General features: G+C 38.0%; 2 protein-coding genes and 1 long non-coding RNA gene across 4 annotated transcripts; 2 read left to right on the top strand and 1 right to left on the bottom strand.

Annotated features, from left to right (window-relative positions):
- Positions 1-27,639, bottom strand: LOC125739261 (uncharacterized). The gene is made up of 3 exons (XR_007397107.1): positions 27,584-27,639; positions 26,125-26,167; positions 1-249 (listed from the first exon to the last, which is right to left on the bottom strand). It is a non-coding gene; the product is annotated as an uncharacterized LOC125739261 (long non-coding RNA).
- On the top strand, positions 10,600-12,216 carry LOC125739258 (homeobox protein Nkx-2.3-like). The gene is made up of 2 exons (XM_049009157.1): positions 10,600-10,927; positions 11,576-12,216. The coding sequence occupies exons 1-2, from the start codon at positions 10,600-10,602 to the stop codon at positions 12,214-12,216; spliced, it is 969 nt and encodes a 322-aa protein (XP_048865114.1).
- nkx3.3 (NK3 homeobox 3) lies at positions 19,240-22,596 on the top strand. Of its 2 annotated transcripts, XM_049009159.1 has the most exons (3): positions 19,240-19,646; positions 20,552-20,774; positions 21,444-22,596. In XM_049009159.1, the coding sequence occupies exons 2-3, from the start codon at positions 20,552-20,554 to the stop codon at positions 21,890-21,892; spliced, it is 672 nt and encodes a 223-aa protein (XP_048865116.1). In that variant the 5' UTR covers positions 19,240-19,646; the 3' UTR covers positions 21,893-22,596. The 2 variants fall into 2 exon arrangements, with proteins under 2 accessions (XP_048865116.1, XP_048865115.1); XM_049009158.1 differs by lacking the exon at positions 19,240-19,646 and having other exon boundaries at positions 19,973-20,774.
- Positions 27,640-27,966: the final 327 nt, after the last annotated feature.

Genomic DNA, 27,966 nt, shown 5'->3' with positions numbered 1-27,966 from the left:
ATTAACATCTAAAAAACAGTTTCATAATCATTGAGTTTTAATATAAAAAAAAGATTAAAAAAAAGAAAAGAAAAAAATACAAAACTCATACAAACTTGATACAAACTCATGACTGTGTAAGTGAAACATTTGGTATTTGGTCCAACCATGCAGTAGGAGGGGTATTTCTCTGCAAGAGCTGGAGGAGGTGCCTGGGGAGAGGGAGGTCCGGGCATCTCTACTCAGACCGCTGCTCCTGCAACCCAGCAACTAGATGGACAGGAGAGAATGGATGGATGGATGGATGGATGGATGGATGGATGGATGGATGGATGGATGGAATAAAAAGTGGCGTATAGCAAATTATCTGACGTAGTTGGGAGAAAGGCAGGTAGAAGTAGTAATTTGACAAAGTATGTGTACAACAACGCATGAAGAACACATTGCATAGAATCGTATCATTTGTGAAAAGGAAAACCGATGAAAACCAAAAGTTTACCAGATATGAGGAGCCAATTCACCGCAGGTGCCTCTTGATGTATGGGCCATAAATTCCATAGTACAACAACAATGGCATTTTTATACATTTCTTTTTGTTGCTATATGAACAACCCCTACAGTAGTGGTCAAAGCCAATGTGATACCCTAAGCAAGCTTCACCGTACCCCCTCCCGCTCCCCACCTTCCCCACAAGCTGTCGGTAAAACGGGGTGAGGCCGTGGCAATGGTAAAAGATGTTGATTCGGGGGGCTTCCCTTCAGATGCTACCCTGGGCAATTGTCCATATTGCCCAGGATCCACCACTGAAATCCTCCCAAAAATGTAACAACATATGATCACTTCAATCTCAAAATCACGATTCATATAATTTGCCACAAGGTGGCAGTAAAGGTTAAATTTTAAACATTTGCTGTACAGCACAATCATACTGTTTGATTTTGAGTCGCAAATGTCCTTGTGACTTGTAATTTCTGGCATCTTCAGCACACGAACAATGCCTCCTGTCTGCATGACCACTAAAATGGTCTCACTACTAGTTGCAGGAATCAGAGAAATAACACACATTTGGAATTCAAGCATAAATACAACCCTGATTTACTGGAAAACAACATTTTTGCACTGTATATGGGGATGCCCTCTCATCAGGCTGTTCAGGGTTGAAGTTTTAAGAATATTGAGTAGCTAGTAAAGATCAGATGTTCCACTGTCCCATGGGTTGTGTTTGCTAGGGGACAGGTCTCAGGTGCCGAATATATTAAAGAATCTATTTATGGTTATTTTTTGGTTTAGTTACTGCTTCCCAAATAATTTTGAGGCACTGGAAAACAACTGAAGCCCCAGGCGTGAAAGAATGGTGGGGGCCATGGTGAAAATATCATCTAATGAGTGTTTGCTCATTGTCTTGGCACGGAGCGGAGAAGCAGGCACAGGCACAGGAGCCGGGGGAATCGGGTGAAAACGGGTTTTATTCTGAATAGACACACTAAGGAGCACAGAACGACGCCAATGACTGGACTGGGAAACACTTACAGAAACACACTTAAATACGCAACAACAATTAACAACTAAAAAACAGCTAATAACAAGGGGATTCCACACGGGGTAGATGAGGGGGCGTGGCACACAAGAGGATGTGTTGTGTAGGTTTTTTTTGTCCACCCTTCAATAATATGCACTTAATATTTAAAAATTTAATAACCATGTCTATTACGTGTGTATAAATATAAGGGTAAATGTTTTGATGTATGTCATATACCAGGCCTTCCAAAGGAAACCAATACAAATTTTACTGCCAAAAAATAGGGCTGTAATGAAGAGTCCAGTGAGTGATCACATGATCTGTTTGTGTTGAGAAAGAAAACAGTGGCAAAGCACTGGACCCCAGCATGCAGATGAGGAGGGCCTTCCCTCTGCCTCCTCACACACCCTTGCTGCTGACTGCCCACACCAGACATTACTCTTTGCCATGATCAATAGACAGTATGCAAAACCTCTGTTACGCTTACACCAGCAGGTTGTCTGTAATAGCATTGGGAAATCAATTTATAAAGGGAAAGAAAGCAACAAAACGAATATGCTCTGCTTGCTTGCATTTAAGACATCCCTCGTTTGCAATACGAAATGAGTATTCAATGAAAATTCTACAAAAGCTGCTCAAAGGATTTCCAAGAGATGAGTTCTGACAATATATGTGACAAACGCAGTCTTTAACTATCTTCAAGCTCTTGTGTTTAACTGACCTTGGCAAGCATTCTACAATAATTTCGCATTGAAAGCGAAAAATAGGGGAAAAAACACATATAACATAACCATTGCCTTTCATTTAAGCATGAAGTACCCCCTTGAAGCACTGCAATCAATCCTTAGGACCTCACCTAAGTACCAATCAATATATAGGCAGGCAGGCACAGACACAACCAATCACAATTCAACTCCCAGCAATAATTAAATTTAGTTTTTTTAAAAGATGAACCATAAAAATCATGGCATAAAATTTGTCAAGGCAGCATAACCAGCTCTGGTATTTCAAAACTAAATTTCTAGAACTTAAGCAGATTGCAGACCATGCATTAGGTCGGAATGAAAGGCACCCAGGCCACATCTAACCCACAAGGTACATCATCACAGTCCTTCATCCAGCCACCAGAGCTCTCCTGCTGTCACCTGCTGATGAGCATAAGGTCAGGGGAACCTGTTCCACTCACAACTACCCCCAGTCTAAGATTTTTTCTTAGACCTCGGTTTTGTTAGCTGCAAGAAACGGGCTTTTCCTCCATGTAAACACTAAGCCAGGTCAGCAAATGCAGCAAATGTGGATTACTTCCCATCTATTTGTGGATCACGTGACATTTGTGTTTTTGCTCCTATTTAAATCACGTACAATTCACACACATAAGCAAAGCTATGGGCAATTTGGTAACTCCAGTTGGGTTCCTCCCACAGTCCAAAAACCTAGAGTACCCAGAAGAAACCCCATACTGACACAGGGAGTGTCACGATCGGTGAGCACGGGTAAAGCGCAGGCAGGCAGAAAGCAGGCAAGGAGCCACAAATCGGGCTAAACTGGGGGTTTAATAAGGACGGGCAGGGCAGGACGGGACAAGAGCACGAACATCGACTTAACATCAATGACGGACCCCGGACAGGGCAAGACGTGGACTGATATAGACAAGACAGGGCAAAATAACAGGATACAGCTGGGCATGATCAGGGAAGCACACGAGGATAATCAGGGGGCGTGGCACACACGAGGATCAGACGAGCCGGGCATGACAATTCCTATTTATTTGCGGATTTTTGTCCAATTTGTACCACAGCTGATCCGGAGGAAAAAACGAGAAGTGTCTGGGTGCAACCTGCAGGAAGGGCGGGTTGCACATCCAACCCATCCCAGCCCACATCCAACACGGCCCCTTTGTTACATCGAAAGCCATGCCTATGTCCAACACTTCTTCAAGTGGAAGTAGAAGTATGTGCAGAAGCGAACTCACACAACAGAAGAATTATAGCGCCGTGTGACCATTGTGGCTGTGACCAACGATGACGCAGTCATGTGCCGCACAGCGATGTTTCATTCAATGATGGACCGCATATATGACGGAGTTCCTATAAGATTATAAATAATCATTTATAATAATACTGTACTTGATGATCATAATAACACACACTGCCTTGAGAACTGCCTTAATTCTTTGCATAAATTCAAGAAGGTGCTTAAAACATTCATCAGAGACTTTGGACAATGTTCACATGATAGTATCAAGCAGTTGCTGCAGATTTATCAGCTGCCCCTTCATGATTCAAATCTCCCGTTGCACATCCCATAGATGCTCTATTCCACCGAGATTTGGCAACTACGGAGGTCATTTTGAATACAGTGAATTTAGTGTCTGTGAATTTAGTAATCCTGCTGGAAGTAGCCATTAAAAGCTGGGTATACTGGTGGGGTGGATATAGTCAGCAATAATACTCAGGTAGCCTGTGGCATTTAAACGTTGCTCAAATGGTGGCCCAAAGTGTGCTGAGAAAATATCACCCACACCATTACATCATCTCCATCAGCCTGAATTGTTGATACAAGGCAGGATGGAGCCATGCTTTCATGTTGTTTGCACAAAATTCTGACTGTACCATCTGAATGTGACAGTTGAAATGGAGACTTATTTGACCAGGCAATCTTCCATTGTCCAGTTCTGGTGAGCCCGTGTCCACTGTAGTGTCTGTTTCCTGTTCTTAGCTGACAGGAATGGCATCCAGTGTGGTCTTTGGCTGCTGTAGCCCATCTGCTTCGAGGTTCGATGTGTTGTGCGTTCAGAGATGCACTTCTGCCATCCTTGCTTGTAATGAGTGGTTATTTGAGTTATTGTTGCCTTTCTATCAGCTTGAACCAGTCTGGCCAATCTTCTCTGACCTTTCCTATTAACAAGGCATTTTTGCCCAGAGAACCGCCTCTCCCTAGATGCTTTTTTTTCTTTTTGCAGCCCAGTCTCTGTAAACCATAGAGATTGTGCATGAAAATCCCAGCTGAGCATCAGTGTCTGAAATACTTATTTCAGCCAGTCTGGTACCAAGAACTATGGCACATTCAAAGTCACTTAAATCACCATTTCTTCCCCATTCTGGCATTTGTCGTGAATATTAATTGAAGCTCTTAACCTGTACCTGTATGATTTTATACATTGTGCTGCTGACATATGTTTGGCTGATAAGAATGAGTATTTGAACAAGTATACCTAATAAAGTGGCTAGTGAGTGTATATTTAAATGTACTCAATTAGCCCAAATGCTCATGTTACGGCCCTCGTTGTCTCTCTTTAATGGCTCCCTATAGGCACTCACATCAGGTCTAAGGTCTTGCCACTCACTTTCAGAGCCATTATTGGGATGGCAGCTATCTCCATTAAGACCCTCATCAAGACCTACATCCTGTCTTTCCCCCTTCAGTCATCAAGCAAATACCATCTGGGGATTCCCCCGCCAAAGAAGAAGCCTCACTTGATGTTCATATGTGATTCTCCTGTGGTGGAATGAGCTACCAGACCACATCATATTGTCTCAAACTTCAAGAAACACCTTGAGACCCATCTATTCCAGAAACAGCACACGAGTCCTACACCACTGTCCTGCCCTGTAATTCCTTTGCTGGTTTCTTGTGTACACGGAATGCTGTTAGTGTTGTCCTTTAGCTTGAATAGCAGTCTTACTGGGTTCTTGTTTTCATTGTATTCACTGTTTAGATCTTGCTCTGATGTTACTTAGACTTAAATGCTGAGTGATGTGGGTCCCCATGATGATGTTTTCAGAGCAATACATTTTTCTGACCAGGTCTCCTATGATACATTTCTCCAGTTCACATACCCTGTGCTAAGCCAGATGGCCAGTTCAGCTCTGGCATTCACTGGCATCTCAGTCTAGCTGCACTTATACCCAGTTGGCTCCTTGACATCCGTATGTTTGTACTGTATTGTCTGCCTCAGTTGTACGTGGCTTTGAACAAAAAATGTTTACTAAATAAATAAATGTAATGTAAATGTATATTAGTACAGTGTTATCAGTAATAATAGCATTAATATGTTTCTTGTTATAGTACTTGTTGCTGTCATTGTACAAATTATTAGACTGTTCACTTGTTATTAATACTTTTGTTATTGGATCAGGGATGGCTATGTTCCAAAATTAAACACTTACTTTTTCTTTTCTGTTTAAACCTCAAGTAATGTATTTGAGAATATGATTATGGTTTCTTTTTAGATTCTAGAGGTATAATAACTGAACATTTCCCAGAATTACACAATGTCTTACACAGTATTAAAATATTACTTGTACCTGCCATCTGTTTAAAGAGGTTTGCTGTTGTTAATAGTTCTATGTGACTGAAAGGCAAAATAATGGTGTTTACATTACCCCTATAAAACTTCAAGTGCCTTCCACAGATTTTCCAATTAAAAACTGGAAAATAATCTTTTCAGTTAAAGATTAATAATAACCAAAAACGCGTTATTTTATCAAATTACCAACGCTAGGATGTAAAAAATATATACAAATCCATTTTTTCCCACATAGATCACGCATTCCTCAAACGAGTAGAACATACATTTTTCACTGGTGCTCCGCCTACTCACTCACAGAAAACGAGACACAGACGTTCTGCCAGATAGGCCATTTAATGTGTCCATTATACAAATTAGAGTGCAAGAGGGGGTATAAATCTGTACAGTTTTAGCCATGGTTAGATATATTTCATTGTATTACTGTTAGTAAATGTGTTAATATTGTGTCAGTAGCATCTAGGATGTAATTAATCAGTTAATAATCCTTTGAAACTGTCCCTCTCTATAGCTGTCTCTTACTACCATTTTCGCAGGCAACGTGTTGAAGCAAACATGGATGACAGGCAAATGTAGGCCTATAATGGCTAATACTTTACTTATACTTGCAGTAAATTTAATTAGAGTTAGTAGTAAGTTATGTTGAAAGGACTTTATGTGAGTTTGTCATGTTTGGCTGTAACAGGCAAGACGTTAAGTATAGCTTGTTTCTACGGAAGGTTATGTGTTTTTAATTTTAATTTTATTTATTTATTTTGAGGTTTAAACCCATAACATCACCTACAGATAACGTCAACGTTAATAAGAAGACGTTCCTCAGAATCGTGGAATACAGTAAACCTGTTTAGTGGGCTGGATATTACATTTTGTTGCCATGTTACCCACACGTACCCCTGAACGTCCTTAACATCCATGAAAATGATAATGGATTCTGACAAAAAATTCATTGGTATAATATGTAAAGTATTTATAAAAGAAAAAATCAATATGCAATTAAATAGTATCACCGTTGACAGTTGTAAAAAAGGACACACGCAGAATGCAATACATTTATGAACTAAAATAGAGCGACAGAGATGCATCATTTGGCGACCACTCTTTAGTTTGCATTATTGTTTTGTGTTGTTTTTATTCCTAATAAAGAATATTACTCGTGTTAAATCTGAGTAATAAAGCGATTATTATACCATTAACACAGCTGATGATATATCCATAGATTTATAGACATGCATCTATAAGTTAAAAACTGCATTTATTGCTAAACATGTTTCAACAAGTGCATTTAAAATAAATTTCGGCCATGTGAATTAAAGTGAGTCACATTTTTAATAGAGACTTGTTATATGAGCAAAATATTTGTCCACATTTAATGCTGAAGAGACGATCTTATACCAGTATGGTATTTTTACAATTCATTTATTTCCAGCAAGGTTTCCTTTATGTTACACTAATTGGGGACACAGATATTGCCCAAACAAATGTGTACACTGAATTACGCAGTTTTATTTATTATGCAGTTTACAAAAATATTTGTAAAACATACGTTAATCGGTTTATACAACGCCAAATGAGGGCGAAATGACTCGTAACTTACATGTGATGGAACTGACAGCAAAATCTATATGGACAATTTTTGTAGCTACTATTCTGGTATCCCTGGCATGATAACGTATCAAGGCAAAGACAGACACACATCAACAAACCTGAAAATTACATCTCAGAAGTTGTATACGTGCAACTTAAATTTAAATTAGATTTTTGACACAAGTATGAGTTTCAATTTGAGGAAATAATGCGTAGTAAATGAAATACTTCACAAATGATGGATGGTTTTAAAATGAGGATAAAACATGACAACCACTGGCATCGCTATAAACCGATATGTGTGTTTTATTTACACACAGAGCGTTAATTTTGTTTATATGTAAGCCATGTCCTAAAAAATACAATTATCCATTACGAAGTACAAACAAATAAAAGAACAAAATTCTGTAAGTGAAAGAAGCGCAAGAATGGTGTTTATATTAAGGGTAAACCGTCGCTATGACCCTCATTCCCTCTCTGAAATGGGCCGTTTGAAAGCATACAGCTCGGGATGGAGAAGCAGGACGTGGCCATGATATAAACACTTTTTGTTTATGGAGAACGGATGAGATTGCGTCGTCTGGCCCTTTCGTTCTTTTCTCTGGTTTTGGGAGCCAAACTTTTGTCACTGGCTCCAGTAGCCTACGTGGTCAAATTTGATAGGGGACAAGATATATGTCCCATTGGTGAGCGCTTCAAATAGCCTATTCATAAGTCTACAAACAAAATGTACCCATCAAAATTCCACTACAATAAGCAAGCTATTGATACGAATTGTACCACATCTAGCATTGCCATATTTTAATAAAATGCGCAAATTAAACATTGACACATTTTTCCGAAAGCTGAGTGAAGATTTTCTCACTTCGTCGCTATCTTTCTGTAGACCTATACGTTTATCTGTAGACCTATAATTTCTTAAACTTCAAATCCGCACAAAAACTTACTTACTGCACAGAAAACCATAGAAGCAATGTATCGCGGATTATAAAAATGTTTTATCCTCTGCTGCGAGAACTTATAAAATAAAGCCTCCACTGGGTTAACTGACTGGATCAAGTTAACTACTGAATAGCTTAATTCAGGGAAGATGTATTACTTAAAATATGTATATTCATAATTTCCGATAACTGCGCGAAACATGTTGCCTGAAACTGAGGGAAGCGCGTGGTAAAGTAGACAGGCTGTTTAGACTCTCCATAAACGATTAATTAATTCAAACTGGGGCGCCTGCAGACAGTTTTGATTGGAGTGACCATCAGGGGTAAGGTTGCCACCCGTCACTTACAAGAGCCAGTAGTATTTATGGGGGTGGCATCATGTCTCTTACATGGTTTCGCTTAAATAAAATAAAATTATCTATATTTCGTTTTTTATTTTGATGTGGGGTTGCAGGCTCTTAGATCCGCCCCTTCTTAAAAATAAGCATATAAATCAGATTTTATGATTTATCCGCCAATTAAATATTCCATTATAAACTCTCTCATGGCGATTTAAACAAGGTGATGTATAATGAACGCAAATAAATAAAAAGGAATATATGAAAACACATATTCAGCAAATGTATATATAAGCATTCCAATAATAAAAACTAATATTCACACACCCTAATACTGAACACGATATCTAGACACTGAACATTCCTGGTAAAAAAATTACTGAAAGACGGTTGCTACCACGTTATGCCATGAAAATGCTTTTATTTCATATGTGATTTACATATAATCGGTTACAATATGAAATACAGTCTTTCTAAAGAAAATGTATTCAGGTTTAATTGATTAAAAATGCTACATAGATTTTTACATTTTTACTGGTTTTATTTCTTGGCTGATTTAGACATGAAAGATCACAATTTTTAAAACATAAATCATTGCTGTCCTAGAAATAAACGTTACATTGTTCATTATTGGGTATTATTGTTAAAACTCACGTTACGATAGCTAGAGAAAAACATCACAGGAAACGTTTCTTTGATAATGGGATTACAAAAGTGCGCTGTAATACAAATATGAATATAATTATCAGAAGCTGCTCCGTAACTGCTCCAAGCAACTGAATGATTTTTACTTATGGCTCAACGTGTTGATGGTTCATCACCTCACTGAAGCGTTTAACTGCCCAAGAACCATCGCGAAATTTTGTCGATGTATTTTCACATTCTTGTTCACCCTAAACCATCCCTAGTCATACACTCACATATCTAATGGGTACATATAATGTATAATATTTCGCAAGTGTTTGCATTACAACACAATATGATTAAAATATAGCGTGTATTAACAATTCTTTTAATTCTTGACATACTGTACTATTGCTGCACTGTGAGAAAATAAGAGTACCGATTTGTACCATTGCTTGTCTCTGGGGCTGTACCCTCAAGGGTCTACTAATTGTACCCTACAGCTGTAGGTAAATGTACCTTTTTGTCTAATTTAAGGTACAGAAATGGACTTTTACGAACATCCCCAAGGTACAAGCAACACGAATGTACCCCAGTAGTACAAAAACGTTCCTAATAGCCCATTTCTGTACCTTAAAAGGTACGTTTACCTATACAGCTATAGGGAACAATTGGCAGACCCTTGATGGTACACCCAAGGTCACAAGCAAAGGTACAAGCTGGCTTGTATAATCTGATACATTCTCGGCTGCTAACATTATACTGATAACTCTTTCGTATTAATTGTGATTAATCTCAAAAGCTGTTGTTGGACTTGTCTAAGATCGTCCATTACGGCAGATTAATTTAACAGCATTAAGGCCTATAATTATTTCCCCTTATACCTCAGCTTTTTTGCTTAGGTAATCCGTTAAGTGTTTTATAGCTACCAATTAGTTAACCTTGTCCCATACATGTCTTGATCTTTTATAAAGTTTTTGCCTGGCATTATACTACCTCCCCTTTCATCCCGCCCCACACCGGTGACGTCATTGAGCAGGAGAGGCACTTTGCCTCCCAGTGACAACAGGAACGAAGCAGACAACTGCGGTCGGAATATCTGTCATACACGAAAGCCAACAATCTTCCTGATTCATGGAAAACAGGCGAGCAGCTTTTATATTCAACTTTTATTTCTGGTTGACGCTGGATAATGATTAAATAGCATACGTTTAGTGTATATATCGTTATTGCCAATCTAAAAATCATTATAAAAGGTTCACGCTGTAAGCTGAAAAGAATTCTTGATGCAGCTGAGAGGATTTGATGATGCTTCCGAGTCCACTCACTACGACACCGTTTTCTGTCAAAGATATACTGAATCTGGAGCAACAGTCGCAAGCATTACATCTCGAGTCCCGCGACGCGTACTATCAGTGGGAAATTCAAGAGCAGCACCATTTTCAGTCGACTTCTTTGTGCATGATCGTGGCAGGGGAGAGCCCCGGCTTGTCGGATGCAGATGAAAGTATGTCCTACTTGAATTCGTTGCCCGATCAGGATATCAGTCTTTCTTCAGCGGTTTACTTTCCCTCAGCGCTTGTTCACTCTACCGTCACCACTTCAGTGGCGGAGGTCGAAGATCAGGAAACCAGTGAGTAACAATGCCAATTTTATAACTTATGGCATAAGGATAAGGTGAAAACCTAGGGCATATATATATACAAATATATACTGATAATCTATTAATAAAAAATGCATATATGGTTACACCGCCGACATTGCAAAGATTTTAAAAGTGCAATTACCAAAAACGGTTAACAAATAAACTAACGAGTCATATTATTATGACAGTATTGTTTATGTGAAATATATATTGATGTAGTAAAATTTACACATCAAATAGAGAAGCGTTCCAGATTTATACAATTTCAATGAAGTATGGGAAATGTATATCTCTGCGAAAAGATACGAAGCGTATTTATACTGTCTAATTTCAAAAACATTTTACGTACTAAAACATTTTCTTGCGGGAATACTTTCAGCTTTACATCATGTACCTTTATTTGGTTCTCCCAATGTCTTTTCAAAGAGTTGTTATTTATTTTACCACACAAATTAAACACTAATCATGTTGGTTATGCAGACAAGTGCACAACGATCCGTCATAATTGCATCAATAGTACACGTTTGCATTTTAATCATATGAATTCGTCTCAAAAAGCAAATTTAAACTTAAGTCTAATTATGCGACTGGGAACAAAGCACAAAATAATAACATTGTAATGATCTGACATTGCAGAGAACTGCAGTATGGTTACAAAATCTCAGGAGTGTGAAGACGGTGGACACTCTGACTCGGAGAGACCACAAAAACAGAGGAACCGGCGGAAACCGAGGGTTCTCTTCTCGCAGGCCCAAGTGTTTGAACTAGAGAGGCGCTTCAAGGAGCAAAGATACCTGTCGGCGCCGGAGAGGGAACACTTGGCCAGTGCTTTGAAACTGACTTCCACACAGGTAAAAATCTGGTTCCAAAACCGAAGATACAAATGTAAGCGACAGCGCCAGGACAAAACGCTGGACATCTCAGGACATCAACATCCACCACCACCAAGACGGGTGGCTGTGCCAGTTTTGGTCCGAGACGGCAAACCCTGCTTGGGTGGATCACAGAACTACAACTCACATTATACAATGGGAGCAAATCCTTACAACTACAGTGGTTACCCGGCATATACCTACAGCAGTCCGCCGTACAGCAACGGCTACAGCCGTACTTACTCCACTCTTTCCACTCTCCCTCCGACTACAGCCGCCAGCGCCTTCATGAACATGAACCTTAGTAATATTGCGAGTCTCGGTGCTTCATCCCGGGCTCCAACACACCAAGGGACAAACGTGTCAGCGTGTCAAGGAACACTGCATGGAATTCGTGCATGGTAGAAAGCTTCCAACCAAATGTCGCCACAAGACCAGGATCGACGCTAAGGAATTTGAACTCGCTGCAGTATTTCTAAAGCAAAACTAGGTGTTTTGTTGGTTGGTTGGTATCTGAAGACACTGCAATTTGTCTCAACTGAAATGTCATCTGCTCTGTATATTTCTAAGTGCGTTTGACGTTATGTTAACCAAGGAAAACGCTAATTCAATCTGATTACTTTCTTCATAAATGATTAGAAATCAGCGTCTCTAAAAACAAGATATACTATTTATTACTGCAGGTAAATCTGCATAAAAGTTACAAACTTTATGGCGAATACGTCTATGGAAACCAATCTGAGTTTCCTAAAGTAATGGGAAAATAAACAGTTTATACGTATGTAGCATGAATATACTGTTTTTCGTAAGCAGATATTAGAAAGGACTGTAAATGCTATTAAGCAGATATTAGAAGGGACTGTAAACGATATTAATCTCATTTCGAATTCACAGCCCAGACCTATATGAAAACACTCATTGTCTTGATAATGATGTAAGATTCAGTTTTGCTTTGTATTTGTGCTTAATACACGTTAGTTGATGAAAATCATAATTTTGCTAAATAAGCTACATCTAGCTCCACAAATGCACAAATATTGTATAAACCAGTGGAAATGTTGTATTTCTCACATATACAATTATAACGTTCCAGCGACATTTGTATTTTCTCAATGCATTACTTGATTTCAGGTTTGCCTTTCCACACATTGTGAAACATAACCAACAGAACTGGCTAACAGCATTGAGTGCTGATTATAGCATGGCACATCTTTGTCCAGTCCTTCCCTTTTACCCAAAATGTCTTATTGAAGGCAGAAAGGAAAGGCTGTGCGGACTCAGAATAATTGTCCATGTGCCAAGTGCTGTGAAAGGAGGAAGTTATTCCTACATTGGGAAGCTCTGACGACGCGATTAAGCATCTTAAAAACCATGAAAGAAGCAGTTAGGCTTGGGCTACGGGCTGTGCATAATAGCCGTTATTGGAGTCATGAACAAAAGGTGTGTGGTAGGAAGCTTGGGGCTTCAGGAAAAACAAAAGAGTCCAAGAGCTGCAAGATTGACGTCCTAAAATATTCTTAAATGAGGCAGGAGCAGGGACATTATCTTAACAAGCTAGCTGCGCTACTTTGGTTGGAGAATGGATAGAAATGTGTTCAGTTTTGTTCGTTCTTTTTTGTTCACTGAGAAAGGGGCTCTGATTGGGGAGGGGGGGGGGGGTTGGGAGAGCACTCCAGTCAGGGTCCATGAGATGGGGGTACAGCGGGAGGCTGGTGTCTGAAAGCGGGGTCATTATTGCTACAAGTTTACCCATTTGTCTACTTGAGAAAAGGGAGTACGGAAAGTGAGAGATTCTGTGATGTAGGAAAAACGAAATGAATTGAGATATACGGACGCAAACGACAGTGCGAAGCAGCGTATACGTTTAAGTGATTAACGTCTAAATGCATTTATAAACTAAATCGCTCATTTCAACAGTTTAGGCAATAAAATATATTTTAACTATCCACCTTGTATGAAGTGTTGCACCTTATCCTTCTCTCCAATAACGTAATTTTAGCGTGGAGCAAAACCTTTATGAATGAGGGGCCCTCGTTCTAAACAAGGCCTAGCTGCCGCTCCATTACAAAGAAAACGTTTTCAAGGAAACTGAAAAAAGGCAACTTATAAAGCACAACATTCAGAGGCCGGAAAATATAAAGCGTAATTAATTTAAGTTAAATCTGACGCAGATTTGTATCCATGGTAGGTCCTATAAGCTCAGATATTTCATATATTTTCACTTATGTTTTAATCCCATTTAATTTATATATTTAAAAACACGATTAGTTATTTATTCAAAAGCAAAAAATAATAATAATAAAAATAGGCATCCAGCACCGCTAGATCTTGGACCCGTAATTAAGATTTAAAAATAAACCAGGCCGTTTCTGCAGTATTTGTCTGCGTCTCAGTGATTACACATAGATTAACCATACACGCTTCTCAGAACTGTGGATTACCAGTAAATTAAACAGAAACCCCTACGATGGTGGGTCAAGAACACAGACAGGAAGCAGAAACTACAGTTTGAATGGAACACAGCCGGAGAAGAGATCTACATAAATCTCTTTTAAACGTCATACATAAATTCTTTTGCGATATAAGCATTTCTATAAAGTTGAATATTTTTTAAACTAGTAAATATTTGTAAAATTATAAAACACAATGTAAACCCATAAATATTACAATTGAAGATCTTGACGCGTCATATAATGATTTACGGGTAAGGCAAGAATACAAAACAAATGAGAAAAAAATATGTGACAAAGGAAATCACATTGCACCAGACTTATAGGAAAATGCGGTGACAACTCCGCCGCATGCTTTTCCCTATAAGACTATTCCGTTCTCGGGGAAATCATCGACAGAATACATTGTTCACTGTGACATTCGGTTTAGTGGTGATCAATTTGCTAGTTTATTTTTAAGACCAAATAAAATTATCGGAACCGAATGCTTCGGACGTGTATCAGTAATTGCGTCAGCATAAGTGCAGGGCCGCACCTTTGAGTGTAAATGCGGTTGGCGACAGAACGCTGTTGTCCGAGATTTCGTAGCTGGTTCAAAGCATCAACACAGCAAAACAAAACAGAAACAACATTCGTGTCTTTACACTACAATATAAATATGCCACCAAGAAGATAATTATTAAGTTTAATAAAATAAAAATTATCCAAAATGCTTTACATCTAGGAAAGGAAACATATTAACGCACGATGAAATAAGAGATTCTTGTAATAAATGCAAATCATCTACGAATAAAGCCATACCTCCAACACTGATTAGTATAAAATACTGTTCTGGAGTTTTTGCTAAATAATGCTAAATACATTACGGATAATGTAACACATATTCCCATTGCATACATCTATAGATACAAAGATAAACTAGGTAAAGATAATATTTATTTCTTTACCAATGTATATACATCATAATCAACATATTTAATATATCAGTATATATCAGTATACTGAATTGATATACTGAATGAATATATTAAGTGAACAATAGCTTCGCAAACATGCAGGTTGCGTTTACAGGAATTAAGGGATAAAATTAGGTTTAACTGGCAACATTGACATTTATAACATTAGTTAAACTATTAGCCTATGTACAGGGCATGTTTTTGTGTGCTTGTTATGAGCTGTTAACTGAAATATTTAGTTATAAAAACTGCACAAACATATCATGCGGATTAGTTGATATTCATTTTGGATTTGAATACATTCGGGGGATTCAGTATTGGAAGATACTAGCCTTTGAAAAGAGTTAGTAATTACTTGTCTTAACACTCCCACAGACGTGTGAAAGAATATTAAATTAATCCAATTAATTAATGCAATTTGGCAAAGAATTAAATCTAAACCACTCAGATTTTTACCAGATTGAAAATATTTATCATTGCAACTGGTCATTCTGTTATATGGGCTATATTTGATTCTTACTTGAAAGATGCTTTATGTAGTGAAAAAACAAGACTCCCCAAGAAGGTAAAGTGGTATGATCCAGACATGCTTGGGCAGTCTATGGTTTGGATGTCACACATGCATGAAAAGTTTTTTTTTAGAGGACAAAAAAGGAAATACGGGTGATATGAAGGAACATGATCAGCTGTCAGTCATTAAGAAATCGGATAATCAGTGGGTTGTCGAATATACTGGGAGATGGTATCTACCTGACAATTTGTTAACATGTGAAATGTACAAGGTGATGACAGATATTAAATGTTGTTTGCTTAGTGCTGCTAATAGGTTTATTCTAATTTCAAAATTATCAGTTAAGTCTTATCTGATGTCCAATATAAAAAATGGACATTACTGGATGAGAACTAGCACTAGTGAGAGGTACTTGAAATATTAATATATGACTGTAACGGCTTTACATGGATAATTTGGGAATCTGTTAGGTAGAAACATTATTTATATACGAGTATAAGTCTAAACTTGTCTTTAGGCTACATAGTAAAACATAGTTACAATAAAAGGTGCCTTTGGTATGCACACACTATGACATGCACTGTAATTGTTTTAATTTGCTCTAGGACTAACCAAAGAGAGGGCAAATATAAGTTACAAGTCACCAAGCACTTCTAATGTCATCCCAAGAACAATTTGCCTTTTGAATATAACTTAAACTGCTCTGGAATAATGGTGAGTTTATGAGCATAAAGAGTTTAACTCAAATAATCCAGGAATGCCAGATTTTGCTAATGCCAGGGATGCCAGAATATATTTGCAGGGATATATTTGTCGTCTATATGCACATCGCTAGAGAGATGATAAATCTGTTTCAGGAATTCCTCCACTAGACTGATGTCTTTCAGTGTTACTAGAATGTTCTTAATGTTGCACTTCTCGTCATTGCATTGTCCCTATTTGTTGGAAGATGATGTGTAGTTCTTGATCCAATACTACTTACACTTATAACTGGGAACTCTGTAACTAAGCATAGCTGCATATATGTCTAGTTGACTCCTAGAAAGCCACTGTGTGCAATGTGCTATTTGCCTCACTTTTACATTGCCCTGAACCAAACACCCTGCAAAATAAAATAAATTGTAAGGTTCAAATTACAATTACTGGACTGAAGTACCTGCAACATTTATTCTTACTGATGAAATCTAAATAACACAAACTTTTACAGTCGCGAGACTTTCTGGAGAACCCTTACAATCAAGCTAATGCTCTTCTAGATCTGCGCCTGGTCGTAGGTTTGTTGATGTCATACTCCAACGTATGTTTACGATAAGTTCAAATAGACATGGTCCAAATGTTTTGAGAAGAGTGCCAAAAAGAAGCAAGAAATTCATAAATATTCTTGTTCCTTGTGTCATCGTGTGGCTTCCCCCACAGTCCAAAAACATGCTAAAATCAATTGGAGCAGCTAAATTGTACATGGTGTGTGTGGTATGTATTCCCTGCCTTCTGCTATATGCTCCAGAGCCCTGTGACTCTGCATAAGACAAGCAGGTATAGAAAACAAATGGATTTTCATATACTCAGTTATGCATGACTGACCTGAATTAGTCTACAAATCAAAATTAGTCTTAACATTAAGGCATGTCCAATAATAAAGTTTATAAAGCTTTGCCTATCAACATCAGCATATCAGTAACTATATAACACCTCAAACATACATTGCATATTATTGTCTGGTTTTTAATCAAGCCAATTCTTTTAAAAACCAGACCAGATTGTTATCTCTTACAGTAAAGACACAAAACACTATGTGACAACGAAAGCAGCCAATTCAAGATACAGAGATCAAAGAAGGATCGCGATCATAAAATAAAAATGACTTCTACTACTACTGCTATTATTTTTCTTTTTTTCAGAATAATGATAAGGTGAATATCAGAAAATGTCCACAAGGTGGAGCTAATTACAAAATCTTTGCAGTTACTTGAGAGTCGCTTACATTTTGTGTATATGACGTGGTACTTTATAACATATTTCCGAAAAGCAAAATTCAAATACTTAAACTTCATTTACAAGCTTACATAATCTGACAGAGTATGGCTAGCACATATCTGTAAACTGACCCTGTCCTTTGTGTCTTCTGCCTGTCTGGAAAGCAGTTCTTGCTGGCTATCCCATTTGGTGTTGCCCTAGTGTGTTTGCCGGTTCCCCTGGCAGACACGTGGCTTAAGTGGTTGGTCACTGTCCTAACTCCCCTATTGTGGTGGCCAGCCTATACTTGTTAACCATTTATTATTTTGTGTTTTCATAGTTCATCAGGTGTTTGTGTATTTCAGTTAGTTCCTTGTTTTTTGTTTCCTGTTCCCTGTTTGTTCAGCTTTCCTTGTTTTAGTTTCCCTTATTGTTTGGACTCTTTCTGAATCTGTTAATTTACCCCACCTGTTCCTTGTTACCCCAAGTCCTTAGTGATTAGTTGATTAGTTATGGTTCTCACCAGTCTTTCGTCTTGTTAGTAATGTATTTAAGTGCCTGTTTTTGGTCTGTTCCTCAGGGGGTTATTGAGGCTGTTTGCCTGTGTGAGCTGTAGCCATGACAGAAATTCCATGTCAGTCATTGTAGTTTTCCTGTGTTCCTCCCTGCCTTGGTGTTTGTTTTGACCCCTTGCATTCCCTTTATTTTCTGGTTCTCCCTATGTGTTCTATTTTGTTAAATAAACCCCTTTTGGTGAGAGCTGCTACATGGATCTTCCCTCCTTCATCACGCCCTGCCATGACCATGCACTTCCTAGAAAATCAATGTACCTTACCTATAATTACCAAAATTCTAATTATGTGTGTTGATGATATAGATGCCACTAGGGGATCAAGTTCAAGGTAGGGCTGATCATGCTACCTTGCAGCAAACTTTTTGACAGAATGCATGTATTGTTTTTACACTTAACACACTTAGTGAATGCGTTTGGGTCTGTCTACTCCTTTTGAAGTACAGTAGTTTTGTGTTCATACTGGCTCTGAATTTGGAAAACAAAACCATATACCCAACAATATATGATGGAAAAAAAAAAGATTTGCAGCTTTGGTTAAAAACATTTGAGGTTTTAGCCTTACTGGTGCAACTCTAGCATCGCCACTGCCCAGCAGGGGACTTGCAAAAGACCTCAGGCACAAACTGGACCCTGGTGCCCGTTAAATATACCCAATATCCACCCAGGGTGGTATCCAGGTAAAGCCACTGATTACCCCCCCCCCCCCCCCTGAAAATCTTGGGCCCAACACTGAGCAACATGTTCCACCAAACTGGAAAAATATACTGCGGTGCAACAGAGCACAGGATGTATAATGTTCTGAATCTACTGACATAACTGATTTTAAACATGACAAATAGCCAAGGTCTACCGCGCTGCAATGCACGACTGCAAGCACCACGCCCGTATGCAAATGCTATGATGCAATTGAAGACGCAGATCATTTTCCAGAAATGTATAGTGAGAAAACGAGAACAAATATATTGTTTTGTTGTTTTTTTTACTATAAGCTATTATTAGGAACTATACTAGGCCTATTAGTATCATGTAAGATTTAATATCTAATTTTTTCGAATCTCGTCATACAGTGAACAAACATTTCTGATATTACGGAATATGTGTACAACAGAACAAATACATACGTCAAGAAAATATTACAAACAAGTAAAACGCTTGTCCGAATCAACCAGTGCAAGTATCCGTATATTTACCCAGGTATACCAAATGTAGGACTTCTTTCCTCTGCTACCGACTTGTATTTCATCCGTGTTTTATCTTTTTCAGCCCTTATCGCCTAAAGATCCTCAAGTTCTCCGTCATGGATTATTATTTTTTTTTGACCTGCTCTTTCCAAAAATACAAAGAAGTGTTGTTTATCAAAGGCTGCACGTGATTTATTGTCTTGTTAAAACGTAAGTATATTACAACAGAACATTTAATATCGTGGCGGAAAAAAATAATCTCCAGTTTCAAACAGTGCGTGCGTGTTCGTTGTTTTAGTTTCTTTTTCAAAGTCACTTTCAAAAATACATAAATAATTGCATACATACATATACGATCGTATTGTTTTTATGCGAGTAATTATTTCGATTGATTCAGAAATACTGAATTAGTTGTAATGTAGGCCTAGTCGTTTTTTTTTACTTGAGCAGGAAATGTATACGAATTTCACACGATTCTTGCTTATATGTAAATTAAAAAAGTCACTTAAATTGTAACTTGTCTAATTAGTATCACTCCGTATAAGCAAAAATAGAACTTCTACAATAATCTATTACCAAAAATGAATTCTTTGGTAATTCTGCATATTCATCACAGATGGAAAATAAATATGTGTATTATACTGGGATATGGCGAATGCAGAATCAAAAGAACCTCCAGGGATCTTTCCGAGGGGGAAAGATAGAGGGGCGGAGCTAGAGAGAGCAGATAGCCAGTCAACTCACAGTTCTGTTATTCTGCAGGATCTACCTACAGGGACGAAACATTTTTGACAGATTCACAGTTAACTTGACCGACAAGTGCATACTGCAAAGAAATCGCCGAAAACAAGAGAAGGAAGACAGCGCAAATTATTCTAATACTTGTTCAGGCGAAATTTTTGGATGAAGGCACGCGGCTTCAAGTTTTTGTTGTCAGTTGTAATTTGGGTGCCATACACTTATAAATCGGAGTCCGTCAAACGCCATAGATGGCAGAAAGTCGTACTTCTTTCTCGATTAATGACATATTAACCCGAGGACGTGAGTCTCAGTTTACTAGTCCTGTCACCAGGAGAAACACACATTTATGTGTACTTGATAAATCTGATCTACAGATGAAAATTGCAAACAGGACGGAGGGATGGAACCATGTCTCCCCAAAGGATTACCGTGAACAGAAAAAGCGGATTCGGCTTGAGATGAAGTCGAACATTCAGAGTACAAGGATCATGGCAGGACAATGCAAGCAGTACGTCCGACACAGCTCTTCATCTGACGAAACCTCTTGCGAAGATGGATCTACTGGAGAGGAACCTGAGTATGACGACTGCGACAAAGGTATATTATGATTAACCAATAAATGTGACTGATGTCACATATATATGAGTTTTTTTTCTAAACACATAAAAAGTTCATATATGATAATAAAATAAATTGACAAATTATTCTAGTTCCGTAGATGGGATCGTCAAAGCTGGTGTTTCGCCATGGCATTTTTACTGTTAGTACCTTCTCAGAAATATATCAAAAACAACTCGCAGCTGGGACTTTAACAAAAGTATTGACTTGTTTTCGTTTTATTTTTAATCATGGTAAAAACTTGTTAGTATTGTCTATATGTCTTAGTGCTTTGTAGCCAGTTTTCATTTTTAACTGTAGCCTGTTTTTTATCAACAGTGTTCAAAAAGCATTGCTTGTTTGCATAATTCATAGAATACATACTTAGGCTTAATATACATTTCTCAGATCATTATGACCTCCTCAAGAACACGTTACCATTTATAATTTGTAGGCTTTAAGTCACGGTCAGTTCTGAAAGTTTTCTAAAGCCTCGTGTGACTGTACCTGACGGGTCTCGCGTCAGAAGTATACTAATTCACATTGCTTAGGCATGTAACTCTAACTAGCATGTGTAGTTTAAAAAAGAAACGCATTTAACAAGATTTCTATTGCAATGATAACATTTTGATAAAAAGTCGGGTTCTTTTGTTTTCTGTTTTAATGCAGCCAAGAATAAACAACTGCCAGAGAGTTGCGGCCTTGGTGATCACCCCAATTCCAGCAAGAAACGTTCTCGAGCAGCCTTCACTCACGCGCAGGTTTATGAGCTGGAGAGGCGCTTTAATTTGCAGCGGTACCTCTCTGGTCCAGAACGGGCAGACCTGGCCGGGGCTCTTAAACTAACAGAAACCCAGGTGAAGATCTGGTTCCAGAACAGGAGATACAAAACTAAACGGCGCCAAATGGCAACTGAATTCGCAGCAAGTTCCCCGCCAGCAATAGCCAAAAAAGTCGCAGTAAAAGTACTGGTGAGGAACGACCAGAAGCAATACAGAACCGAAGAGTTATCCAATTCACCTGTCATTCCACTGTATCAAGCCTATCAATATTACCCCTACATGTACTGCTTTCAGCCTTGGTTGTCAAACGGCGCGTTATGCGGAGGAATGTATTAACCTTGAGAAAAAACTCTGAGCCACAGTAAAACCACCTCAATGCCTCCCAATGTTTTTATAATTATGCAATTAACTTGGGGGGTGGGGGGGTGTCTGCTTAAAGTTTTCAAATTATGCCTATGGAGCATTGTGATGTTGAAACAAGATTCCTCAATTTAACAGGACCGTTTTTATTCGATGAATTTACTTGTATGAAGGGCTCATGATGGTCGCATTCGTACTGATTTTCGCTTGATCTCAGATCTTTTAAATGAGTAATTACTTGATTGTCAAGTCCATCCACCTGTTTCACGTGTTCATCCGGCGAAAGTCAGGAAGTTTATTTTAAAACTTGTAAGATTTTAGTCGAGGACAAGAATTCAGCGTCAATGATAAGTTAACACGTTTCACGCGAATAATATGTAGAGAATTGGCAACGTGTAGAATTTCATAATATGAATTCGCACATGGATGTGCAAAACGTTGTGATGCACAATATCTAATCAAATGTTTGCATAAATTTTTTCCACAATCGCAAGGAAGGTTTACTCCCAAAAGAAACCTGCAATGCTCTTCAATTTAGTGTTATATTAGGTCAATGATTTTGAATATTATTTTATGCATATTTTCACTTTGAATGTTGTGATTATTTGGTCGAGAGGGGAAATAATGTTTGTAAGTGTCTGCAAAAATGAATACATCATCAATAAACAATATAAATACAACGGCTGATTTTTATTTGAAATTGAGGTCATACTTTATTCGCTTTGGCGTTCAATTTGCGATGGATAGGCCTTTGAATGAAATTAAACAATATCGATATAATTCTATTAGCTTATCATTTTTACCAACTCAATTCACATGTGTTCTTTCCATAGTAATTTAAATTTAATTTAATCTACAAATTTTGAATGTCTTGAGATCGAACATCCATATGCAAACGCGGGTCGTTTTATATGTATACACGTCGTCATTCCCGTTGGGGTCCTAATGTGGCAATATAAGGTTTTAGTGCATTTTGTGATTGGGAGTGGCTGAGACGATGGATACATAAATGATGAACATCACTTCGTTTATAGTAATTTATAAAATTCCCCAAATAATTATTTTAGTATATAATACGATTCAAGCCTTATAATGTCTGCCATTAAAAAGCCTATTACTTCATGGTGCAATGTAAATGGGTGTATCTAAAAAACAGATTATTTTTTTTTAATAAATAAATGGTTTTAAAATGATTAAAAACAAGGTTCATGTTTACTGTTTGATGATGCCTATAAGCGGAACTAAACGTTTAAAAATTCTAAGAACTTATGAAGAGCTTATGATGTATCGTTAGAAAAATCAAAATCTAAGTATATTGAATAATAAAATTACAATAACTGCATACATTAATTGGTTATTCTATATTGTTCTTAGCATCACGTTTATTGGATATATGCACATTACTGTTGTTAAATCTATATATTTCTAAGTTCATAAAATATAATTTGCTGTGGTACAAAAACTTTTTAAACAAGGTGAATCTAAAGCCTGCCATTTTGTACTGTATCACCCTGAGTAAAACATACCAACCAATTTCCATGTTCTATACTGCTATATATTTTTTAAAGACTGTGTTGTTTTAAAGCTGCACATACACTCTTTCTGGGCAAGAACGTAAATAGTAAAAACAAATAATTTTCACTTTGAAACATAACAGTTATGTGTTGGTTGGTAGCATCATTGCCTCACACTTCCAGTATAGGTGGTTCAAATCCTGCCCCCGGACTGTGTATTTCATATTGTCCCTGTGTCGGTCGGCTTTCCTCCAAGTATTCTGGTTTCCTCTGCAGTTATAAAGCATTCAGTTATGTCAAGTGGCATTACTAAATTGCCAATTGTGTGTGCCCTGTGACAGGCTGGTATCTTCGGACTTGTGTGGTAGGCTCTGGGCCCCGGAACCCTTGTATGGATATGTGTGCTGGCATCCCTGAAGACTTCCTGTGCAGGATGACTATTTGCGGAAGAATAATATTGCCAATAATCATTTTAACTTCCAACATGCAAAGCACCACATAACGACCTAAACAAATATGAAGCATTTTATGTTATTCATTACAAAAACCTAAGAAAAAAATTCTCATAAATAGTCCACAATGTATTTGTTTTAAATTTAAGTTTGAATCAACATTAATAATTCCCTTGACAATATGTAAACCACTGTATTTTCCCCCATAAATCATTGTGAGATCAATCTGCTTTCCATAAAAATGTCTTATCCCAATCTATAGCCTTAAGATTGGTCTACTAAGGCCAATCACAGACTGTATATTTATATTATTTCTCTCTTGCATTCTTATCTAAAATTTATAAACTCAAGTGTACAAACACAAAACTATGTGAACTATGTGAACAATAACATACATTTTAAAAATCAATAACCTGCATAACAATAGTCAACAATACTCACAAAATAACTATCCATCCATCCATCCATCCATCCATCCATCCATTTTCCAAACCACTTATCCTATTGGGTCGCGGGGGGTCCGGAGCCTATCCCGGAAGCAATGGGCACGAGGCAGGGAACAACCCAGGATGGGGGGCTAGCCCATCACAGGGCGCACTCACACACCATTTGCTCACACATACACACCTATGGGCAATTTAGCAACTCCAATTAGCCTCAGCATGTTTTTGGACTGTGGGGGGAAACCGGAGTACCCGGAGGAAACCCCACGATGACATGGGGAGAACATGCAAACTCCACAATGTGACCCAGGCGGAGACTCGAACCCGGGTCCCAGAGGTGTGAGGCAACAGTGCTAACCGCTGCACCACCATGCCACCCCACAAAATAGCTATAATAATAATAATCATAATAATAATAACTTAATTATCTTAAACCACTATAATAACAATTATGCTAAATATCTTAAGATATTGCAAGTCTCAGAATTCATGTTGCATACAAGGAAAGACCCTATTGTTTGTGGGGGATAAACATATTGGGCCACAAGCTGAGTCTTGCAAAGCCTACCAGCACAAATGTAGAACTAACATTATTCTACTTGAGTCTATAAAGTCAACCCATCTCTGTGGTCGAGAGCTGGGCAAAGCATGAACTTGTCAGCTTTGCTATAAATCAATGTTGACTTAACAACATTATTTAAATAGCCACTCTTCCTTAAACTTCCTATATATAGAGCTCAAGGTATGTAAACAATTTGCCTGAGCGGCAGCCTTGTGTTAGCTCTACAGTTCTGCACAATCTAACATGAATGGTCACATTAAGCTTCTATTCAAGAAGATCCACCGCAGGCACAGAAGCAGCTCAACTCCAGCTGGAGAACTGAATTTCCATCTTATACCTTTTTACACAGTGCAATAAAATTAATCCTCATTTACACACTAGTGATGAAATTAGTGGTTGGAAGACAGTCAATGTGAAGATGCATAGTACTATTCCACAGGAAGGACATTGTTCTGTGTATTGTTTCAGGTCTATACAGCCACATGCAATATTGTGCAGTGCAACTAAGACACAGTTCAAAACATGTCAACTGCAGTTCTTACTCGCCCAGAAGCCCATTTTCAGTAGGATGCTTGTGTAAAAGGAATGATCACTGATAAAGACTTTTTGTGTCTCTGACAACATACAATTGCCATAATTTTTTGATTGTTTGCAACAATTACCCATTTTCAGAGCATTCCAACTCAATTCAACCCAGATTAACACAAGCGCACACCATTCAGCACTTTTACAGGAGCGTGACTTCTAATTATTTTTCAATAGCATTAAAGACCTTGTTTCACAGGTTACTTTACAACTGGCAAAAACACTGGGGATTTTGTATTTATTCTGTATTATGACAACTGATCATGTTTTATATGCTGAGGAACTGAAAAATTACTCTAAACTCCCTGTGTCCTTTTTGGACTTTGTAATCTGTTATATATGACATATCCCTGATTTTATTGTGTATCTTCAAGTGATTCAATAGAACATTATTAATATAATGAATAATGAGGTCACATACATTTAATACATTCTATATAGTAAAATGTTGAAGTATGTTAAAAATACATATATTTGGGCAAAAGGGTCTGTGAAATGTTATCATATGAGATTTACCAAGACTACAATTAAATTATTCCATGTAACATAGCTGATCTTAGTGAGATGATCTTTTCTGAGACAGATAAGAATATGGTCAGTGTGTGCCGTTATGTGTGTCCTATATATCCTGATACACATCACTTTTTCATACCTTATCTATGCAGTGCTTCTGTGCAACCCTTATACGTATACATCTGCAACGCAAGAAGAAACCAACTCATTTACATCTTCTTCAACATTTTTCCAAAACAAACAAAAATAACTTGAAAATGTGGTTCAATTGTGTTAGCAACATGATTAGTTGTATTGTATATTTATGAAACTGAAAACATTTATATTAATGTCTATGAATAACAATAATGGACTACTAAATCAATATAACTTGCCATTTGTTTCTTTAGATTAGCTACGAAAGTATTCAGTTTGGGTATTTGTTATATGGTGAATGCAAGACCAAAGGAAACAAGACACTCATCTGCACAGTATGTTCAAGGATTTATCCCAAATAACAGATTTCTGAAGAAATCTAGTAGACTATCTGCTTTCACATATACATATTTATCTGTAGTAAACAATATATTCCGCCAAACGGTTATACACAGCCTGCAAATTTCCAGAAGGGGGTATTTGTATTGTAAGCTATGGGGCACCTTGTGTTTGCTTTTGAACTGGGCCATTCATGCAGAGCCTGTGCACCATGACAGCAAAGGTGTGGAAGCCGGGAGGTTCTTAGGAATGGTAGCACACCCTAATGCATTCAGTCCGGCTCTGCCGAGGGCAGGAATTAGGAAGGAAATGGGCCATGGTTAATGCCTGTGTTTAGAGAGACCAGAGATCTCTATAACCCCCGTCTCCTGTTCCCCCTTACATCCCCCACACACCCACTGTTGTCACAGAGCTGACCTAAAGGACTTATCTGGGCTAGTGGCTATTAGTTCATAGCATCCCACCTTACAGAGGTGTAAACATTTACTGCTGTTAGAAACAAGCTTATTGTGTATAAATGATGTGGCTCTTTTATAAGTCTTATATAAGAAAATGGAAAAAATACATAACTTCTGTGCACAGACACCTAACACTACTGAAGCCGATTATAAATTTCATTGATTATATTTGTGTCAAGTCATTTTCTCTCTATTATTCTCTCTACTTTTCTGAAAGTTATTTTTATGTGCTTTGTGTACAGCTCGCCATAGAACGTTTTGGTCAAGATACAGCAGTAAACCGACCAGCACTACCTGTCACTTTAATTTATAAAGTAGACAGCCCATAAGCTCTGTGCATTCTGGGAATGTGCGTCAAAGAAAATAATTCTAGGAAGACAGAAGAAAATGGCATGGGCCACACGATCTCGCGTTGTAAGCAGAAGTTTCATGGTAAATTATGGTCAAAGTGAAGTTCCAGCCAAAAAGACCCATGATAGTGAACAGAGACGCCCAGAAAAGGCATTAATAAATGAGCCCAGCCACTGTATTTAAAACCAACATAATTTACGGTTTACAGCCTAATAGAGTTACACATACATAATGTGATACACTACGATAAAGAAAACAGGCATACTCGATCCAGGAGATTAGGAAGCCAATCTTTGGCTTTGCAGGGCAGCTTACCGTAAGCCATAGGAGGGGCGTTCGGAGGGCATATTACAGCACGAAACTGGAGGCAGAACACACCACCCGAGGCTCCAACGAAAGCAGCAGTGTCGCTTACTGCGAACAGAAACACCGCGGTACCTGAGCGAAGGGATTTTTCAGCTGCGGTTTTGAACTACAGATGGTCTGACAGGAATTTGGAACTTTTCTGACGGGAATGTGAAAAGTATGTGCAAAAGCTACCAACATGTAATTATAACCGAATAAACATCACTCTTTACAGTGTAAAAAAACTCGTGTGTGTATATCTAGGGTGTGTGTCTATATATAAATATACTCGTCATACATTAATACCCTGCTCAAAACTTAGATATTGCTAACGTATGCTCGCGAGTGTCATA

Source organism: Brienomyrus brachyistius, chromosome 3, assembly GCF_023856365.1.
Source record: "Brienomyrus brachyistius isolate T26 chromosome 3, BBRACH_0.4, whole genome shotgun sequence".
Classification (NCBI taxonomy): domain Eukaryota; kingdom Metazoa; phylum Chordata; class Actinopteri; order Osteoglossiformes; family Mormyridae; genus Brienomyrus; species Brienomyrus brachyistius.
The sequence above is the reverse complement of the archived record's forward strand: the minus strand, read 5'-3'. Positions and strand labels throughout refer to the sequence as shown.

Bases quoted from the DNA above. Each gene is read 5' to 3' on its own strand.
- LOC125739258 (XM_049009157.1), top strand. From the start codon at position 10,600: ATGATGCTTCCGAGTCCACTCACTACGACACCGTTTTCTGTCAAAGAT. The intron at 10,928-11,575 runs GTGAGTAACAAT...CTGACATTGCAG, and splicing joins GGTCGAAGATCAGGAAACCA to AGAACTGCAGTATGGTTACA.
- nkx3.3 (XM_049009158.1), top strand. From the start codon at position 20,426: ATGGCAGAAAGTCGTACTTCTTTCTCGATTAATGACATATTAACCCGA. The intron at 20,775-21,443 runs GTATATTATGAT...GTTTTAATGCAG, and splicing joins GTATGACGACTGCGACAAAG to CCAAGAATAAACAACTGCCA.